This window comes from Ramularia collo-cygni (assembly GCF_900074925.1).
Source record: "Ramularia collo-cygni strain URUG2 genome assembly, contig: RCC_scaffold03, whole genome shotgun sequence".
NCBI classification, from domain to species: domain Eukaryota; kingdom Fungi; phylum Ascomycota; class Dothideomycetes; order Mycosphaerellales; family Mycosphaerellaceae; genus Ramularia; species Ramularia collo-cygni.
In genome coordinates, this window is record NW_019716257.1 from 1,784,134 (window position 1) to 1,801,376 (window position 17,243).

At 52.7% G+C, this 17,243-nt stretch overlaps 7 protein-coding genes; 3 read left to right on the forward strand and 4 right to left on the reverse strand.

Annotated features, from left to right (window-relative positions):
* Positions 1–49: 49 nt before the first annotated feature.
* On the reverse strand, positions 50–889 carry RCC_03052 (uncharacterized protein; the record flags this gene model as incomplete). The annotated part of the gene is made up of 1 exon (XM_023768344.1): positions 50–889. The coding sequence occupies one exon, from the start codon at positions 887–889 to the stop codon at positions 50–52; it is 840 nt and encodes a 279-aa protein (XP_023624112.1).
* Positions 890–2,725: 1,836 nt separating this feature from the next.
* On the forward strand, positions 2,726–3,467 carry RCC_03053 (uncharacterized protein; the record flags this gene model as incomplete). XM_023768345.1 has 4 exons in its annotated part: positions 2,726–2,876; positions 2,933–2,984; positions 3,077–3,260; positions 3,318–3,467. The coding sequence occupies 4 exons, from the start codon at positions 2,726–2,728 to the stop codon at positions 3,465–3,467; spliced, it is 537 nt and encodes a 178-aa protein (XP_023624113.1).
* A 443-nt stretch (positions 3,468–3,910) lies between these two features.
* Positions 3,911–5,327, reverse strand: RCC_03054 (related to SAM-dependent methyltransferases; the record flags this gene model as incomplete). XM_023768346.1 has 3 exons in its annotated part: positions 3,911–4,799; positions 4,854–4,970; positions 5,161–5,327. 3 exons carry the CDS (start codon positions 5,325–5,327, stop codon positions 3,911–3,913), a joined length of 1,173 nt encoding a protein of 390 aa, XP_023624114.1.
* Positions 5,328–6,460: 1,133 nt separating this feature from the next.
* RCC_03055 (related to bovine rhodopsin kinase and to YGR052w) lies at positions 6,461–9,248 on the reverse strand (the record flags this gene model as incomplete). XM_023768347.1 has 2 exons in its annotated part: positions 6,461–8,509; positions 8,646–9,248. 2 exons carry the CDS (start codon positions 9,246–9,248, stop codon positions 6,461–6,463), a joined length of 2,652 nt encoding a protein of 883 aa, XP_023624115.1.
* Positions 9,249–10,576: 1,328 nt separating this feature from the next.
* On the forward strand, positions 10,577–12,116 carry RCC_03056 (uncharacterized protein; the record flags this gene model as incomplete). XM_023768348.1 has 3 exons in its annotated part: positions 10,577–10,922; positions 10,974–11,520; positions 11,573–12,116. 3 exons carry the CDS (start codon positions 10,577–10,579, stop codon positions 12,114–12,116), a joined length of 1,437 nt encoding a protein of 478 aa, XP_023624116.1.
* A 531-nt stretch (positions 12,117–12,647) lies between these two features.
* RCC_03057 (probable branched-chain-amino-acid transaminase) lies at positions 12,648–14,026 on the forward strand (the record flags this gene model as incomplete). XM_023768349.1 has 3 exons in its annotated part: positions 12,648–13,180; positions 13,237–13,956; positions 14,014–14,026. 3 exons carry the CDS (start codon positions 12,648–12,650, stop codon positions 14,024–14,026), a joined length of 1,266 nt encoding a protein of 421 aa, XP_023624117.1.
* A 583-nt stretch (positions 14,027–14,609) lies between these two features.
* RCC_03058 (related to FLR1-Putative H+ antiporter regulated by yAP-1 and involved in multidrug resistance) lies at positions 14,610–16,986 on the reverse strand (the record flags this gene model as incomplete). XM_023768350.1 has 11 exons in its annotated part: positions 14,610–14,672; positions 14,734–14,839; positions 14,900–15,049; positions 15,105–15,131; positions 15,184–15,479; positions 15,544–15,594; positions 15,655–15,701; positions 15,760–15,814; positions 15,875–16,018; positions 16,071–16,112; positions 16,186–16,986. The coding sequence occupies 11 exons, from the start codon at positions 16,984–16,986 to the stop codon at positions 14,610–14,612; spliced, it is 1,782 nt and encodes a 593-aa protein (XP_023624118.1).
* Positions 16,987–17,243: the final 257 nt, after the last annotated feature.

The following is a 17,243-nucleotide window of genomic DNA, read 5'->3' on the forward strand; positions in this document are numbered from 1 at the left end:
CTGGGTCGCTGAGAACGATTCAATGTGACCAGACATGACATGAGATGTGTCATTGGAACTTGGTAGTCTTCATGCTACGTCTTGGCAGCCCGAAGGCTCCCTCTTCAAAGACAGGTGTCCTTGGCGATCCTTCAGGCGAGGCGGACATGCAGCTTGAGGAATCGAGGACTGGGAGCTCTTCAGGGATTCGACGTTCCACCGGAAAATCAAGTGGCGATATCAACGGGAGCAAATGTGGAGTCGGTGGCTTGTTGCTCGGGGACCCATTTGTATGGTTTTGCAAGGCTGAGCGTATGATAGACGGCGGTGGTGTTGGAATCCCGCCACTGCCAGCATTCAGAGGCCGTATGTCCAGCTGTCTTGCTATTCCAGAGGAAGCGTATGAAGAGCTAGATTTTCTCGGACCAGCCACACTCACTGCGTCGACCTGATTGGTTGTTTTCCGTTGCTTGGCTTTTGACGGCTCAGGAAGGCCATTCCATTTGCTGTTGACTCTGGGAACGTGATCAGGCAGCTTCTGAGACGAAGCATTCGGTATGCCGGCCGCCATGGATTTGCCGCCCTTCTGCGCCGCCCTTTTCCTCTCGTGATCAGCAAAGTCTTGCAATGCCGAAGTCGAAGGCTCTTTCAGCTTCAAAAATCCAAGCAAGCCACCGGCTTTCTTCTTGCTGGCAGGACGAGCTGTTTTCTGATGGTCCTGTGGAAGATTGCTCCTCGACGGCCGCAAGCTGGGCTGGTCGCCTTGGTCATGCAGCCGACTTGCACTTGATTTGCTTGAGACGGCTCCATTGATAGTCCTGTTTCTCACAGCGGGCTTGGCAGAGAATTGTGAGTCTCCATCGGTGAGGCGTGGTGAGATGCACCTCGCGGTAGGTGATGAATGAGCCATGGGCTGTGATGCCTCTTATTCGGTGGTGATGCTCCTCCGACGACCAGGCCTGTGTCGTGTGCAGTTTCAGAAATCCAATCTGTTCCGGTTTGCTCAGCTTTGGCTGTCTCTTGGAAGTATCGCGGCGGTATCGAAGCAAAGGACATGCAGACGCAGCATCTGGAGGGAATAGGAAGACATAATACCTTTTGCAGCCAGCCACAGCACATGAACGCCACTGCACGCCGCGCTCAGACAAATTTGAGAGGTGGTCTTCGTTTCTTGCATGGGGCGGCGGTAAAGTGGGTCTGCCTCGCGTGTGACAACCGTGAAGTTGTTGGTGGTAGGTGGTATCGCCTCTTCTTTCCACGTGGTGGCAGCGCCTTCTTCTACCGTTCCTTCTTTCCTTCCTGTGAGCACCACGTGGAAAAGTGCATGCGTCTCCCCCAGCACGAGGTACTCATGTCAAGGAAGGCAAGGACCCGTCCTGTTACCTGGTACAATATACATGATCGCGAGTAATGCGGCGGTGAGCGTGGCTCATCACAATGGCTCTGCCGACCTTATGGAGAGATGCGCCCACGCCAGTCAGCCGGGTGAAGTGAGGCTGATTGAGGGTATCCTCCAGCTCGGCGAGAAGCTCCTTCGGCTTCAGCCAGCATTCCCCGGTATGAACGCCACGAGTTTGCCAAGTCGATTCCACGCGATCCTGGCGAAGACCGGCATATAAACTCTGTTACCAACCTTTCGCCATCAACATCGACTTCCTTGTGGGTCGAGATACGAACATCTCCCTGCTCTGCTGAGGATGGCATCGAGGGTGAGATTGTCGGATCTTTCTGGCCTGGCATTTGTTCGAATCCATGACCATCTGCCGTCAAGCCACGCCAAGCTTCGGGCGAGCAGAAGGCGTTTGCATTTGTGTAGACCCGCGGCAGCGATACGCCCACCATTTCACCATTTCCTGATTTAGTTCCATTTGCCAGGCTAGATTGTACGGTCCAAGATTGGAAGGTCAGCTCGCGGTCTCGTGCACTGCTTTACACAACAGCCAAGAGTGATGCATATCTGACATGGCCTCAAGACAGCGCCTCATTCCACGCTTTTCCATTACAAAATTTACAAAGTCGCAATTCATTCGTTGGCCAATGGTTAGGGGTTCCCCGCCTCAGATCTTCATAGGCTTGGGGCTTGTTGACCAGCTGAAACATTCACAGAGAAGAGAAATATGTTGACGGGACGGGGCGGTTTAAGGTTCACAAAGTCAGCTTTCTTGATACCTATCACATATGTTGGAACGTGAATAAAGCGGTATAAAACCGCAAGCTTCGGCACTTTTGTTGAAACAGCCGAGCACAGGAGTGAAACAAAGCTCGGGTTTTGAGCTCCGTGCTTATCTGCGTCATGTCGACCTTTGTTGACAGCATTCCCTCCACGCACCGGGGAGAATCGCGACTTTGCTGAGCATGTTCGGACCGACCGTCTACTGTCTGTCTCCACCTATATCCTGTAGAAGCTCTCTCAATGATTCAAGGACTATCTTATCCATTCTGCGACCTGCATTAGCTGACGATCGAAAGTCCGGGGTAGGTGTGCGGGGGCGGGCGCTGCCGCGACTAAAGCTGACGTCTGGCGACTCTTCGAGCCCATGGAGAGGTCCAGTCACGGGCATGGTCGCGTGATGCTTCGTGAGGGATGAGCACAGCAGACCCCGCTCGAGAGCTCCCTCCCTCCATGTCATCCCTTGTCCGACCAGGCTCACTCTTCTCTTCCTCTCCTTCATCCACCATCAGCTTCAATCAAGTCAATCGATAGCACATCAACCAACCTCACCACTCACCAGCACAAGCAACCACCATGTCTGCCGCTGTCCAAGAAGTCCAGGTCCCTCTTAGCAAGGTTGACTCTGCCATTGACGACGCTCCAGCATCACCAAGCGACACCAAGCCCATCAGACATCGTAGAACGTCGAGCACTGTCAGCGGTGTCTTCAGCATTGACGACCTTGGTAAGCGGAGCCCATGGCCCCTCTTCGCGACTTCCTCATGCTGACGGGCTACGCAGAGAAGGAAGGAGTAGAGCTCAAGATCGCACCAGAAACTCAGAAGCTCAACTGGTGAGTTCATCCACACCAATGACCGTCCATTACCATTGAGTTTTGAAGGTTGCTTCATATCGTATCGTCGAGCTCGCACTGACCAAGAGCAGGAAGTTGAACACCTCACCATCAACTGTCGAGGACAAGGAGTACCTCAAGAAGCTGTTGTGCACCCCACCCATCAAGAAGATCGACCTCCAGTTCCCCTTGGGACTCGAAGTCACCGCGCGGAATCGACAGGGAGTCACCATCAAGGACGCACTAGACGCCATCCACAAGCAGTTCAAGAAGAAGGTGAGTTGTCCAATGCCCCGCACTATGCCTGTACASAGCTAATCGATTCCGTGTCAGGCCGATGACGAGATGGAGGCACCATACCTTGCCGGATTCGAATGGGACCGGGAAGAGGCATACACCAAGTTCATCGTGCATCAGAAGAAGACTGGTGAGGCGGCCATGGGCGGCTCAAAGAAGAAGAAGGCCAAGGCCGAGGAATCGTAGACATACGACGGTTTGTGCCAGACATCCCTTTGCTGCCACTCGCTTCAGCGAGGCAGCGGTCTTGGCCGGAGGAGGAAACCAGCATGATACAGCTGTGCCACAGTTCCGTAGATGAACTAGACGGGTTAATGCAGATGTCCCCAAATGCGTCTCGTGCCTTTTCCAAATGTGTCCATTACTGGTAAGCTAGGATTAAGTCTTCGCATGAAGACGAGTACATTATCTCGACTCTATGAATCTATGTCTCATCGCGAGACCAGGCAGTGTGTGCCTGTCTATGCRGAAAGAAATCTGTTGCCTTGGGAATATTCTCATCGCATTTGCCAGGGAAATTGAGGCCATGCCTCATCAAAGTATCTGTTGCCTCGCGTGTCTGCCGTATGACGTGGGGTGGWGTGTTGACCTGGTAGTCGGAAGCCGCAAGGATTTACCCTGCTTCAGTCTCACAGCGTCTTCTGGGAGCTTGAGGGAGATGCCGAAGATGATCCTGTGTTTGAGCTGTCTGGAGACAGTTTGGGTTCTGTCAGCGGCTTCTCCGCGAGCCAATGGTAGCTGGTCGTAATCAGGCGAGCCCGGTCAGCCTCGACAAAGGCATCACAATCCTGCGTGAGACGTTCGAAGAGTGTCTTGAAGTGCGCGGGAAGAACTCCTATGCGAACCAGGCCCAAGATCGTCTTCTTCGCGGTACAGAAGAAGCCGTCTGCCCTCTCGATCAAAGGCGCTTGGAGGCCATCGAYACTTGCATTGTTCATGCGAATGATTCGGAAGCCTGCTGCTTTCAGCGCTTCTTGCATGCTTTCTGGTGTCGGAGTTCCAACAGCACCGATCAGAGGTTTGATCTTCTGCATGAGCTGCTCGTGCTTTGGGTTGTTCGGGTCGTATGCGTCAAGACTCGCCCAGTCCAGCATGGAGACTCTCGCTCCTGGTTTGAGAACTCGATACACCTCTTCGAGCAATTTCGTATGATCTTTGGCGAGGCTGAAGGCTTGGATTTGGTAGAAGCCGTCGAAGTGATTCGATGGTAACGGAAGTGGAAGCTCATTGAAGTCATGCCGTATGAACTCGTTGGTAAGCTCGTTGTTGAATGCGCGGGCACTTGCTATCTGGTCGTCATCGATATTGATGCCGGTGACACTGGCTCCGGATATCCGCGCAACGTGCGCTGCAACTCGTCCGCGACCACAGCCAAGGTCCAGAACTTTGGCATGTGACGGTAGACACAGCTCCTTGGCGACACTCTCTTCATAGAGTATTTGGTTCATGACGATAGATGCGCTAAGGTCCATGGCTGGAGGAATGTACATTTTTTCGAGATCCCCAATAGCGCACAGGCTGCAGGCGACGTCAGCAACTTCTTCTAACTGATGTGGAATCATTCGAGCTCACTGATTGAGAACGCTGTAGTAGTCTGACAGACAATCGCCAACTTGCTGCTGGTAGTTGGGACCCAAAGTCTCAAGCATTTTCTTCTCATCTTTCCAATCAAGCGAATAGATGACGTATCTAGAATCAAAGCAGAAAGTCAGCGTTTCCTCTCCTCTCAATATGGGGAGAGGGCGTGTGGAGCATCGTTATTGGCATGTGCAGAATGGTCTCTTCTCTTGTGATGGCCGATCTTCCGAGCCTCTCGCCTCCAAGTACAGTATCCAAGAGATGCCAATAACATGTGCCACCGTCCTTTATTTGCACCTACGATGCTAAAAAGGCATCTATCTGGCCTGGCTTCAGATCCTTCAAGACCATGAATGAGCGATATGCTGTTTTGATTCTGCTGGACCGGTGAATTCCTCGGGCCTTTCTGCTCAAGTCAAGTTCTCCAGCATTGTGGTGGCTAGCGTCATCGAACATAGCCTGTGCCATCGTATTGCCTGAAGAAGAGGTTTGTGAAGAGCTTCGAGTCGCGAGAGATGGGAGGTCAGGTCAATCGAATTGCTGAATGACAACCGTGTGATGAGGTCTGTTGTGCAGTGTACATGCGGATGTTGATGGTTGAATCAAGTTTGCATGTTTGAGCAACGATCATGTACTCGCCGTCATCGTCACCGAAGGCGGATCAAGAAACCGGCAGCAGGGGACGGACACCTTAATGCTCGAGCGTTCGAGCGTCAGGTACTGGTTCCAGCTTTAATTATCCCAGGTCCGTGACGCGGCGGGAGCGCAGCTTCCATGATCGCAAAGCGCTCATCGTGAGCCATGTGTGTGAAGCGACAGCAAAGCACATGCTACGTAGCACGCACGCTGTGTGCCGCTGACCTTCATCACTACTCCCGCCTGGCAGTGCGCTATGCGCGCACACGAAGCCTCTACCTCCACGACATCATTACTTTCCGCCTCCCACGACCCTCGGCAGAGCGGACGTGAGTCGCGCGCCGAAACAACAGCGCCGGTGCGTCTTGTTCCAGATTGCTTCGAAAACCAGCGTTGGCGACAATAGCAGCCCACGCATGTGAAGTGTTCCAGAACCTTTCGAGGGCACGACGCTGGGGCAGATGCGTGAGCAAGATGCCCCAACGGTAAGTGAACGGAATGCTGATGTCGAAAGTTCTCTCGACTTCAACGGAATTGTAGATCTCGACGTTCTTGGCACAGTTAGGGTTGGGGTTGGGGTTACGGTTACACGATGTTGAGAATTATGTCAGGACCGCAATCGTTCTACTTTGAAGATCGATGAGGTCTTCTAGTCAGTGCAAATTGAAATGTCAATATGGTACCTGCGTCATACACGCTCATCTGGAGAGGCTTATGGTGTTTCGTTTGAAACTATGCACCGAGAGAATTTGAGGGTTCTTAAGACATTGCCTCATGATGTACAACAAACCTATCCCTGCAAGACAATGAATCGCTGTTGACGCACCAGCGCTGGGATGTCTGAGAGAACTCCGTGGATCTGGACAGCCTCCAGTGCACAGAGACGATGTGGTAGCTATTCCGGGATCACAATGTTTGAAACCACTGAAGTTTGTCGTTGGGTTTGACTAGATGGGGTATCTTCGCTACAACAAGCTCTCATATCTATCTAGGCCACTCCGCTGGCCCTGAGTACCATTCTGCTGTGATTGCTCCAAAGGTTTCGCTGCGGCAGGCTGTACCGTGGGGAATTGGTAGCCTGATTGACCAACAGCCTGTGGACTGGCTGGAGGAGGTGATAGATTGAACCGAGGAGCACCCGAGACCGAAGACATATTCCCGCCTGTTGCGCCTCCCACATTAGTTGGATAAGTCTGCTGAGCCATGTTTGTGGCTTGTCGGCTAGGCTGCAACGGCTGTGAGAACTGGCTGCTCGGGGTGAGTGCTGTGAAGGATGCAAGATCTGGCGTAATGGACCTGGTCGTAGGCATGGGCTGCCGGAGTGTAGAGATGGTTGAGGACATCGAAGACTGGCGTGCCTGCATTTGTGGAGCAGGTGCTGATTGCCAGGAGAAGGCTGGCGTAACTTGTGGTCTACCACCCACCACTGGCTGCGTTGATGCTCCACCCCAATCGTTCATAAGGTCGTCCCCATTCGGAGCTGACTTACGTCCCGAGACCAGAGTCTCAAAGTCCGTGTCGTCGCCAATCATGGATCCTTTGCTCATCCCATTGGTGCCCACAGCACCTCGGCCGGCGGCATTTGATTGTCTGCCAGCCGCAGTCATGCTCCCGCCTGACATCTCCTGCAACTTCTTGATCTGCTCCCGCTCAATCCTATTCCCCAGGTTCTTGACAAGGGTCATGAACGCCTGGAATTGCTGCAGGTTGAGTAACGGTCCTAAGCTCATGGACCACAATACAGGGAGGACATCCATCGCCAGAAAATCGGAATCGGCCACTTCGCCTACCTGCCGGAATACCTTTAAAGCTGCCATCATGACGCCTGGCTCCCTCGTCTTGATGCCTTTCAGCATCGGCACGACTTTCTCCTGCACGGTGTACTTGTCGAGAACGAAGCTACTCGAGGTAGCATTCGACTTCTTCTCCGGTATACCAATTCCGTTGAGATCGTCGTCACCGTCAGCGTCGGATCCTTTGCCACCACATAGAAAGTGAAATGCTTCCAGACATCGGATCTTGATGTTTAAGCTTGACGTTTTCGCAAAGACGGTTGCGACCACCGGAAACAGAGTATTCTTGATGGTGGAGAAGTCCAGCACTGGAAGCACGAGCGGCAGGCTAGAAAGAGAGGTGTCTACCAGGGAATGATTCGGTGACTCCATCGCTAGCATCACTACCGGCAGAATGTGATCACTGAACTCCTTGCCAGGGCAGCTTTCCGTGGCTACATCCATGTTCTCGAGTAGTACCATGATACCTGCCTCTTTCAAGGAGTCTCTTTCGGCAGACTTGTTCGTAATGAATATCTCTGTCAGTTTGGGCGCGACTCGTTCCCCGAAGGCTTTTTTCCCTGATGGCATTGCCTTGATCATGGCGAATATGTTGGTCAATATGGGAGCCAGTAGATCCTTGTCCTTGAGCTCTTCCAACAATGCCGGCAGCACCTTCTTCTCCAAGACACTCTTGGGAAACTGAGGTGTAATCTTGGGCAGCCCACGCATGAATGCCAGTTTCTCGTTTGCAGTCTTCCCGGGGAGGGCATCAAGAAAACGGATGGTCGACACGAGAATGTTGTCAAAGTAGCTAGCTTCTTGAAACTCGCGAGCAGACAGTCGCTGTGCAGGCCTCCGGGTGATCAAYCGAGGTAGTAAATCTGACCGCAGCTTAGGCGGCAGCGGATGTGACGAAGGGACCAAAAAGTTGTTGCTCGATGTGGGGATGCTAGATGAGTTTGCAAATATCCGCTTGTACGAGGATATGGACCCACCAGTGCTCAGAGGCGAGGTGTGCGGACTATTGTATAGGGCCACGGTAAGTAGTCCAAGGGAGAACATGTCCGCAGAGGGGGTCAACGAATTGTCAAGCACAAAGTCCGGACTTGTGTAGTCGAGACTTAGCTGGACCATACTGGGCAACCTCGGGTCGTGGTTCAGGACTTCATAAAGGTTAATGGGCGTCAAAGACGTGGCCGAAGTGCTGCTCTCGTGCGGGCCACAGAATGCCAGGCCTGTCTAAAACGAAAGAGTCAATATCGACGAGGAATGGAAAGGGACGCGAACCGTCAGACTTGGAAACTCAAGGACACCACCGCAGCAGGCTCCCGTTATATTCCAAAGTGAGGACATGTTCTCGCAGAGTTGAACGTACGAGCTTCCAATCTGACTTGGCATTGACAACCACCGCATGCGGCGTGAGATTGGCATGCACTAAGCCTGCACTCTCGTGAAGAAATTCCAGCCCCTTGGCCAGCTGTAGAAGACCCTTTTGGATCTCCAGCTCGTCAATTTCCAACTCACGCCGCCGCCGTGTGCCATCTGACTCCTCTACCACAAAGCGGCTCGCCCTTCCCCCAGCGCCACCCCGCTCCTGCTCGTCTTTTTCCTGCAGCAGACCCGCCAAGCTCGTTGTCACAGCTTCCGTAGCGAACTGCAGCCCTCCGCTCCGGGTCTCCTCCACTGGCTCCACCAGTTCCAGGATGGAGGGATGTCGCAGTTTGGCGAGATTGCTCGCCTCGAGCTTCAATCTGTGCAGCACCTCTTTCAACGACGCGGCACTGCTCCGACCATTGAATCCTCCGCTCTGCGCCTCCAGACTGCGCTTATCAAAGACGAAAATGGAGGCCGCTTTGCCGGTCTGCTTCCTCTTCGCATCGAATATCTTCCATGGTCCCGACGRGCCACTAGGCTGCGGAGCTATTGTGTAATTGTTCGAGATGTTCGACGAGAACGACTTCAGCGCCGACGAGAACATGGTGGCAGGTGGGTGTGGATGACCATCAAGAGTTCATGTCGCGTCGATCGAGCGAATTCAAGCCAGGAGGCCGCATGCTAATCGCAAAGCCTCAAGAGTGCATCGGTCGTGATCTCGTATCGTCAAGGGCATTGATCGTCATTGAGCACTCGGTCTCAAGTCGTGGCAGAATCGTGGTTGTCGGAAACGCGCAGCTGTCATCAGCTTTCACCTGCTTAGCGGCCTCTTGGCATCGATCTGGAGCCCCACATCCTCTCTTCCTCTTCTTCCCAAGCGCCTTGTMGCCGGCTACCATTTTATCGACGACGAACCTTCGCTAGTCCAGTATCCGCCGTTCGGCAACGTCAGCAGCCTTTCCACGGCTACCGGAAACATTCGACCAAGTTCACGGCGGCGAGAGATGAGMAATCCGAAATGACGACAATCTGGGCACCATCATGATATCCATTCCAACAGGCCCCGTTTCGACCTGTTCCTCCTTTCCCGCCTTTGGATGTCTGCGTTGACAATCATTGTGCAAAGGCAAGCGACTGGACAAGCGAGACGTCGAGTCGAGGCCGAGCGGTAAAGGACATATTCATATTCACATAACGGGGACATTGCTGAGATGTGTGAACAATATGCCAATTGCACGCGATGCGTCAACTGTGGAGGCTTCGCTGTTTCGCTGACGGCCAACATGCCTCGACGTCGGAAGTGGATCCATTCCTTTCATGGACTACATGCTTGACACTCAAAAGGAATCACTGTGCCGCAGGGGACCATTTAATGGGACCTACAGTATTGGACCCGCCTAACATCATGTAGGTTCTAGGAGGTAGCCATTTTTCTGTGCGATCGCACTGACAGCCACACCCGTGACGCTTCCAAGTCGGCATAGAGTTCAGATAGTGCACTTGGCACATACTGAGCAATCAGCAGCGTAGAAAGCCTCCAATAAGCTTCATCACCAGCTGAAAGAGGCATGATCGACGCGTGGCGCTTGAGCGYGAGAGCGCCCCGGGTGATCCAGACCCGTCTTTGGCGTTCGTGCCATGCGGGGAGAAATGCCATAAGGCGCATACCAAAAGATGTTCGCAGTGTACCCTGGAGTGAAGCCGTTCAGAGGCTGTCCGTCATTCGAGACTGCACCTTCACTTCCAGTACAGACATTTTGAACATACCACGGGCGAAACATCTACGACCATTGTGGCGTCCAATCCTTCAAGGCCTAGATCATCGACTGATGAGTAATATTTGAGCGTATCCCACGTTGTCTCGGTTCTTGACGTTGCGCTCCTCGTGGATCTTCCGTGCATGATACAACGGCACGTCTTTCTTTACGTAGCATGAGCGGTCGCACGACAAAACGCGCCGGCGTGGACAAGGAAAAGGCTTGGGCTTCGGGACGTGTCCTGACGCCTGAGCAGCGTGCGAGGAAACAAGATGCGGACCGAAAGGCGAACCGCTTTTTGAAAAAGGAAGTCCAGGACCGTCTTGCACTTCTGGAGGAGCGTGTACTCCAATTGGAGTCGGAAGCCTCCACCGCCACGGCATCTGGCCTTACCACTGCAGGCTTAGGCGTCAATGTACCGTCTACCACCCTACCAGGTGCAGGCGCCCTCTCTTCAAGCACCAACACAACCTCACATGGCTCAATGACGACAAGTCCGGGAAAGGTGTTACAATGGGATGGTAAGACGACCCATATCATTGAAGGTTCTGCTGTGATCTGACGAATTACAGATATGCCGAATGGAGCTGGACAGTTCGATTGCTCGCAACTGGGAATATCCCAGTCGCCAGGTGTCGAGACTTTAGTGGAAGGCCTTCCGCGAAGCAGTGCCATTGTTCCCGCTGTATCTGCAGCCGCATACTTCCCCGGATCTGACGCCTTGACGCCTGCGATTCAAACGCAAACCAAGAACCCCTGGTCCCCGGCTACGTCCAGTGCGCGGCCTAGAGCCGAAGGAAGGGACCTCACCAACTTTCTGAACAATCTGGTCAAGCACATCCGCAGTATATCACCAGGATCCGTGTGCTTCGATGATAGATATAATCAAGATGTCATCATCACCGCGGTTCTCAAAGGCTGGCCGGCATTGTCGAAGTACCAACAGCAGTGCCCACTCTGGGCTGTACTTCAAATGGTAGATCAATGCCTGTTCAAGGACATCAACCTCGTGGAGAGAATCAGTGTACTTCGTATGCTGCACCTGMGGTACCTGTCCGAAGTCAACGTTCACCTGCCGACAGTAGTGGAGGGGCCTTTGCCGCCATGGTTCAGTCCGCAGTAAGCTACCCTTGCCCACTCAGCTGATCTAAATATTGATGTTATGTGACAGGGCAACGGAGGTAGTAGTCCATGAACCAGTTGTGGAACACCTCACATGGCCCCGACTCCGGGAACGACTGATGGGAGCACATATTAATGTCCTGACGAACAAGTTCTGGACCTGCTTTGCTCGCAATCTTCGAGTATCGTGGCAACGCGAACCGTTAGACGTCATTGCCTTTTCACCAGACTCACACCTTTACCAACTCTCTCCAGAGTTTGAATCGTCACTCTTCGATATGCGATCCTGGCGAATGGACACCCAGTTCTTCCAAGAATATCCTGGCCTATCCGGCGACATTCCGCCTGATAGCTATGTTACAATGCGTACCATYACTCCAAAGTTTGGAGTCGCTGAGATGGTCGAGGCAGAGAAGGCAATGCATCCCGATGCGCAGCACAGACGAGCCACCTTTCATGGCGACCCCCGACAGCGATTCATGCTGAATCCGATCGAGGCAGTACCAGGTCCTTTCGAACCGATAAGGCAGTTCCAGCCCGTAGTCTGGAACGAACAAACTTCTGCCATGTGCGATTGGCAGGGCATTCGATGAAGTGCCAAGGTCAACAGTCATCATATGTGGCCGGACAAGTTGGCAAGATAACGTACTTCCCGTATTTGATGGTAACGCGTGCGGCGTTGGCTCGCTACAAAGCTCCATGCCGTTCGATGCTGCTAGATATGATGAAGGTATCGATGAGAACAAATTGGAAAATCGAAACACGGGTCGACAGCCAGATCGACGGTGTTCGTGCGGTATTGGTGGAACGGCAAAGGCTCAACCTCCATGGTGTTGATGGTGATGTAATCCGTATATAATGATACCATGAAGCTCGAACAGTCTCTCTGCCATGCCATGCCATCGCGTTTCATGTGGTATCCTTTTCTTGTCCCGAGTGGTCGGAAGCCGAACACGAAGTCCGAAGTCGGCCAATCGAGCGAGTCATCCTCCGAAACTCGCGCCCTCCCGAGATTCGAGCAATTGTTTGCGGTGATGAGCCATTGTGACCTTCAGTGTTGACGAACGAGACGGGTTGCTGGAGGAGTTGAGGATATGATTGCTGGAACTTTACAATACACAACGATGGCGTCCATTCRGCAGCTCCTTCCCAGGGCCACACGCACGGCAAATCGCAGCTGCCTAAGTCATGGCGCGACAGCGACGACGAGACAGCAGAGAGCATACAGCATTCAAGCTCCCGACGCGAGCGATCCAGCGCTGAGCAGAGTCGATGCCTCTAAGCTCAGCATCACCAAGACCACCACGCCAAAGGCCATCACGCCCAATGATGAGCTGGTCTTTGGCCGCACATTCACCGACCACATGATGTCGCTGGAGTGGACTGCAACAGAGGGTTGGCTGGCCCCACGGATAATGCCATACCAGAACCTGTCGCTGGATCCTGCGACGTGCGTATTTCACTATGCGTTTGAGGCATTCGAAGGCACCAAGGCGTACAAGGACAAGCATGGCGGTGTGAGGTTATTCCGCCCGGACAAGWACATGGCGCGTCTCAACAAGAGTGTAGCGCGGATAGCATTGCCCACGTTCGACGGCAGTGCGGTGATTGAGCTGCTGAAGCAGTACGTGAAGCTGGAGGAGCGCTTCATTCCATCGTGAGTCAATGCAAGTAACAATTTGCATTGCAAAGTGCTAATCAAGACATGTTCAGGGGACGCGGCTACAGCTTGTACATCAGACCGAACATGATTGGCACCCAACGGACACTGGGAGTTRGACCGCCAGGTAGTGCTATGCTCTACGTGATTGCATCGCCAGTCGGCCCTTACTACCCAACTGGCTTCAAAGCCATCTCCCTCGAGGCCACGGACTACGCCGTCAGAGCTTGGCCCGGCGGTGTCGGTGCGAGCAAGCTGGGCGCCAACTACGCTCCCTGCATTGTTCCCCAAATGCAAGCTGCATCTCGCGGCTTCCACCAAAACCTATGGCTCTTCCAGGAAGTCGATCCTGCGACTGGCAAAGTGGAGGACTTCGTGACTGAGGTCGGCACCATGAACTTGTTCGCTTGCATCGTCAACAAGGAGGGTCAGAAGGAGCTCATGACCGCTCCACTTGATGGAACTATCTTGGACGGCGTTGTGCGTGATTCCGTCCTCACACTCGCGCGCGAGAGAATGGGACCTCAAGGCTGGAAGGTGTCTGAGCGGAGATTTGCCATGAGCGAGCTCGTTGAGGCTGCGGGTGAGGGTCGCTTACTGGAGGTATTTGGCTCTGGTACTGCGGCCACCGTTTCACCCATCAGATCGATCTCTTACAAGGGTAAGCTGATCGACTGTGGCCTGCCCGAGAACAGCGAGGTCGGACCCGTGACTTTGCAGATGAAGGACTGGATYGAGGGTATCCAGTATGGAGATGAGGAACACGAGTGGAGGTGGGTGCTGTCTCCATCCCATTTCTATCGAACGTATCAAGTGCTAACAATTCGCAGTGTGAAGCTATAGAGCGCTCCAACATGTTCAATCTTGGTGGACGGGCATGGAAGGTTTGTACAGTGTAACATCAGAGTATTTACAGCGTAGCATGTGCTTGAGCGGCTGTATACTTGGCGGCATCGGATTCGGGAAGTGGACCCAGGTTTTTTGGGCACAGGATTGACCCTGCATAGTTGAGTGGTTCACYCATCAAGGCAGCGGACTAATGGAATCTTCCCAAATCGCCAGACCGCCGCGAACGCGTCGAAGTGAAGTTTCCAATTGAGCTGAATTCACTATCGAACATGTTGAAAGTGGCTCTCTGATAGCATCACAAGCTTTGACTTCCAAATGGCGGAAGTTCTAGTGTGAACAGGACTTCCGCAAACGATACTTCCGAGGGGTCGGTCGATTTTGTCCTCGCCGCTCACTCATTCTGTCATCAACGCCCGGATCTGGAAAAGACGTAATCTTCGATCGTTTAAAGCGTGCAAAAGTTTCATATTACTGTTCGTCTATGTATAGTCATACTGGTCTCGTTCGGGTATCATCAGCACACTCGTTGGAAACATCTCAATCAATGGGAAGTAGGTAGTTCGAAAATCCTGTTATTCTATTCCTTCTTCTCATCTTTGCGTGCTGCCTTGGAGTAATTGTTTCGTAAAGTGGGTCCAAACTAGAGGATGAATCAAGTCAGTCAACTTTTCCTTATGGATCATATCATGGACATCACTCACCTTGTACAGTACGAATGGAATGGGAATGAAAGCAATCGAGATGAAAGCAAGAGTGCTGCTTGCCCATGCAACCCCAAGGTCCTTGAACATGGCCGAGGCGAACAATCTGTGAGACGTTAGCGTACGCTTCGACGGTTGATTCCCATGTTAAGGATTGTCAACTTACGGAAAGCCTGCACCGAAAGCCGATCTGAACAAGTCATTTCCAGCGAGCACACTGGCAGCGTACTCTGGGTAAGCGTCGGGCAGGTAGTTCAGGATCGAGTTGAAGAGGAGGAACGAGCCAATGGCGAACCATGCTGAGCCGACGATGSGTCTATTCTCAACGTCAGTAATGCGATCCAGCAGTCGGTGTCCACGCCAGAACTTACACAATCCAATGTATCGAAGCACGAGCACTACATCAATGTCAGCCGAGTACAGCATTGTTTGAGACGTGATGGCACTAACCTCCATCCAAACCAGAAGAGACAGATGGGAATGCAAACTCCTCCAACGAAGCACGGCGGCAGTCTCTTCTCGGGCTGAATGTTACCTTCCGAGTCGAACTGGGGCTCAAGGACGAAGTAAAGGTAACAGAAAAAGGGAGGGATGACGACTAATGCTCCGACGAGGATGCCGAGGAAAGCCAGTCCCTCCTGTCCAAGGCCGAATCCATAAATGTCAACGAAGACAATGACGAAACTTTCGAACCAGATGTACAGGAGACCGTAGATCAGAGCGATGTACAAGTTCAGCAGGAATACCTGGGAGAGATAATCAGCATACAGTTCAATTGCTGGCGCAGGAAGTACGCTTGATTTGACTCACCATTGGCTCTGTGAAGTTCAAAGTGAATGGCCTGACCAGCGACATCATCACCTGCAGGCGAGAAGGATTAGCGTTGCATCGTACAATCTTGTGGGCATCAAAGTAGCTTACAATATCGCGGGTTGTCATCTCGGCCGCCATGAGTTCAGGAGCACAAGCTGGAGGACGAAGTGTCAGTCAATCGCTCTCGATCATATCCTTGAGGGAAGCACATACTAAGCTTGTCGTTGCCAGTCAACTTGCGCAGGCGCTTCGTGCGTCGGAGGAGAATCTAAAAGGCTCGTCAGTATTCCAACTCACGGAGATATCCAAGAACATGTGCAATTCTCACATTGTTGGCGCTGGTCTCCGGGAAGAAGAAGAACAGAAAGACGAAGCAGAATGCAGAGAGCCACATCAGCTCCCAAATTGGCCAGGTCCATGGTGCTGTGAAACCACCGAATCCATAAGGTCCAAACTGGACTGCGAAGCCACCCTATTGGTCTGTTAGCATCGCTGTGAAGCGTTCCGACGAACGAATTACTTACGACGAGAGGTCCCATCGTTGGACCACAGATCGCTGCAATACCCTGTCGTACGCACGCGTGTTAGCATTTTGCGCAGATGGGGAGCAGGTATTCTCCCGCGGTGATCAATGCTTACCCAAATACTAATGGCATATGCGCGCTTCTTGGGCGACCAGATGTCGCCGAGAGAAGCACCTCCCGTAGCCAAGACCGGACTGCCAAAGAAACCAGTGATGAAACGGAAGGCGAGAAGCATGCCAAAGTTCGAAGCTAGGGCGGTTGGGGCTTGCAGAGCCACGAAGATCAAGAGAGTGGCCAGGTAGATTGGGTTCCTTCCAATTTGAGGAATCTCCGACATTGGGCTCCAAATCATAGGTCCCAAACCGTATCCAGCGACGAAGAGCGTGAGACCAAGAGTCGCAGCCACCTGAGAGACCCCGAAGGTAGCCATTACACTTTGCGTTCCGGCCGTGTAGATCGAGCTGCCAATGTAGATACTCGTCGTCAGGAGACAGATTTCAAACGTGACGAAGCATTTCTTGACCAGACTCCAGTTTTGAGGGTTCTCAGGATCCGAATCATTGTACCAAGTGACAACATCCAGGTCCTTGCCTTTCTCCGCATCGACTTTCACGCCGCTTGCGCGATTGATATGCTCTCCATTTTCTCCAACCCTTGTGTCCGACGAGCTGTTCGAATCCGATCGCTCTTTCTTCCCATGGTCCTCGCGAGTGCGTACTCCTCCTAGGGTCTCCGGCTCTTTACCGTCTTCAGGTGGATCCGTTGTGCCATGGTGAGCCAGGTATCCCGATTGTTTCTCATCGATGAACTTGGTCCAAATCGAAGGGTCTCTTTCCTCCTGGTACTGTAGAAGCTTCCCTCGCGATACAAATCGCACAATGTGTCCAAATGCGGTATCGCGAATCAGTTCCGTCATGCTTGCTAGCAATCAAACCGCTCGAGATTGAAGTTGCCACGCGAAGCACGGGAGTTGGAATGGGAAATAACGGGAGATGTGGTCGAGGAATGAAAGGAATGTTATAAAGGKCTCACCACGACCTTCTTACACGTTGGAGCATCATCACTAATTGCCGGAGCACTCGAAAGACCGAAAGTCCGTGGCATATGGACACCAAAATTATGCGCCCATCGATGATCGGATGCCGATTTTGATGTCTGATCTCATCAAGGATA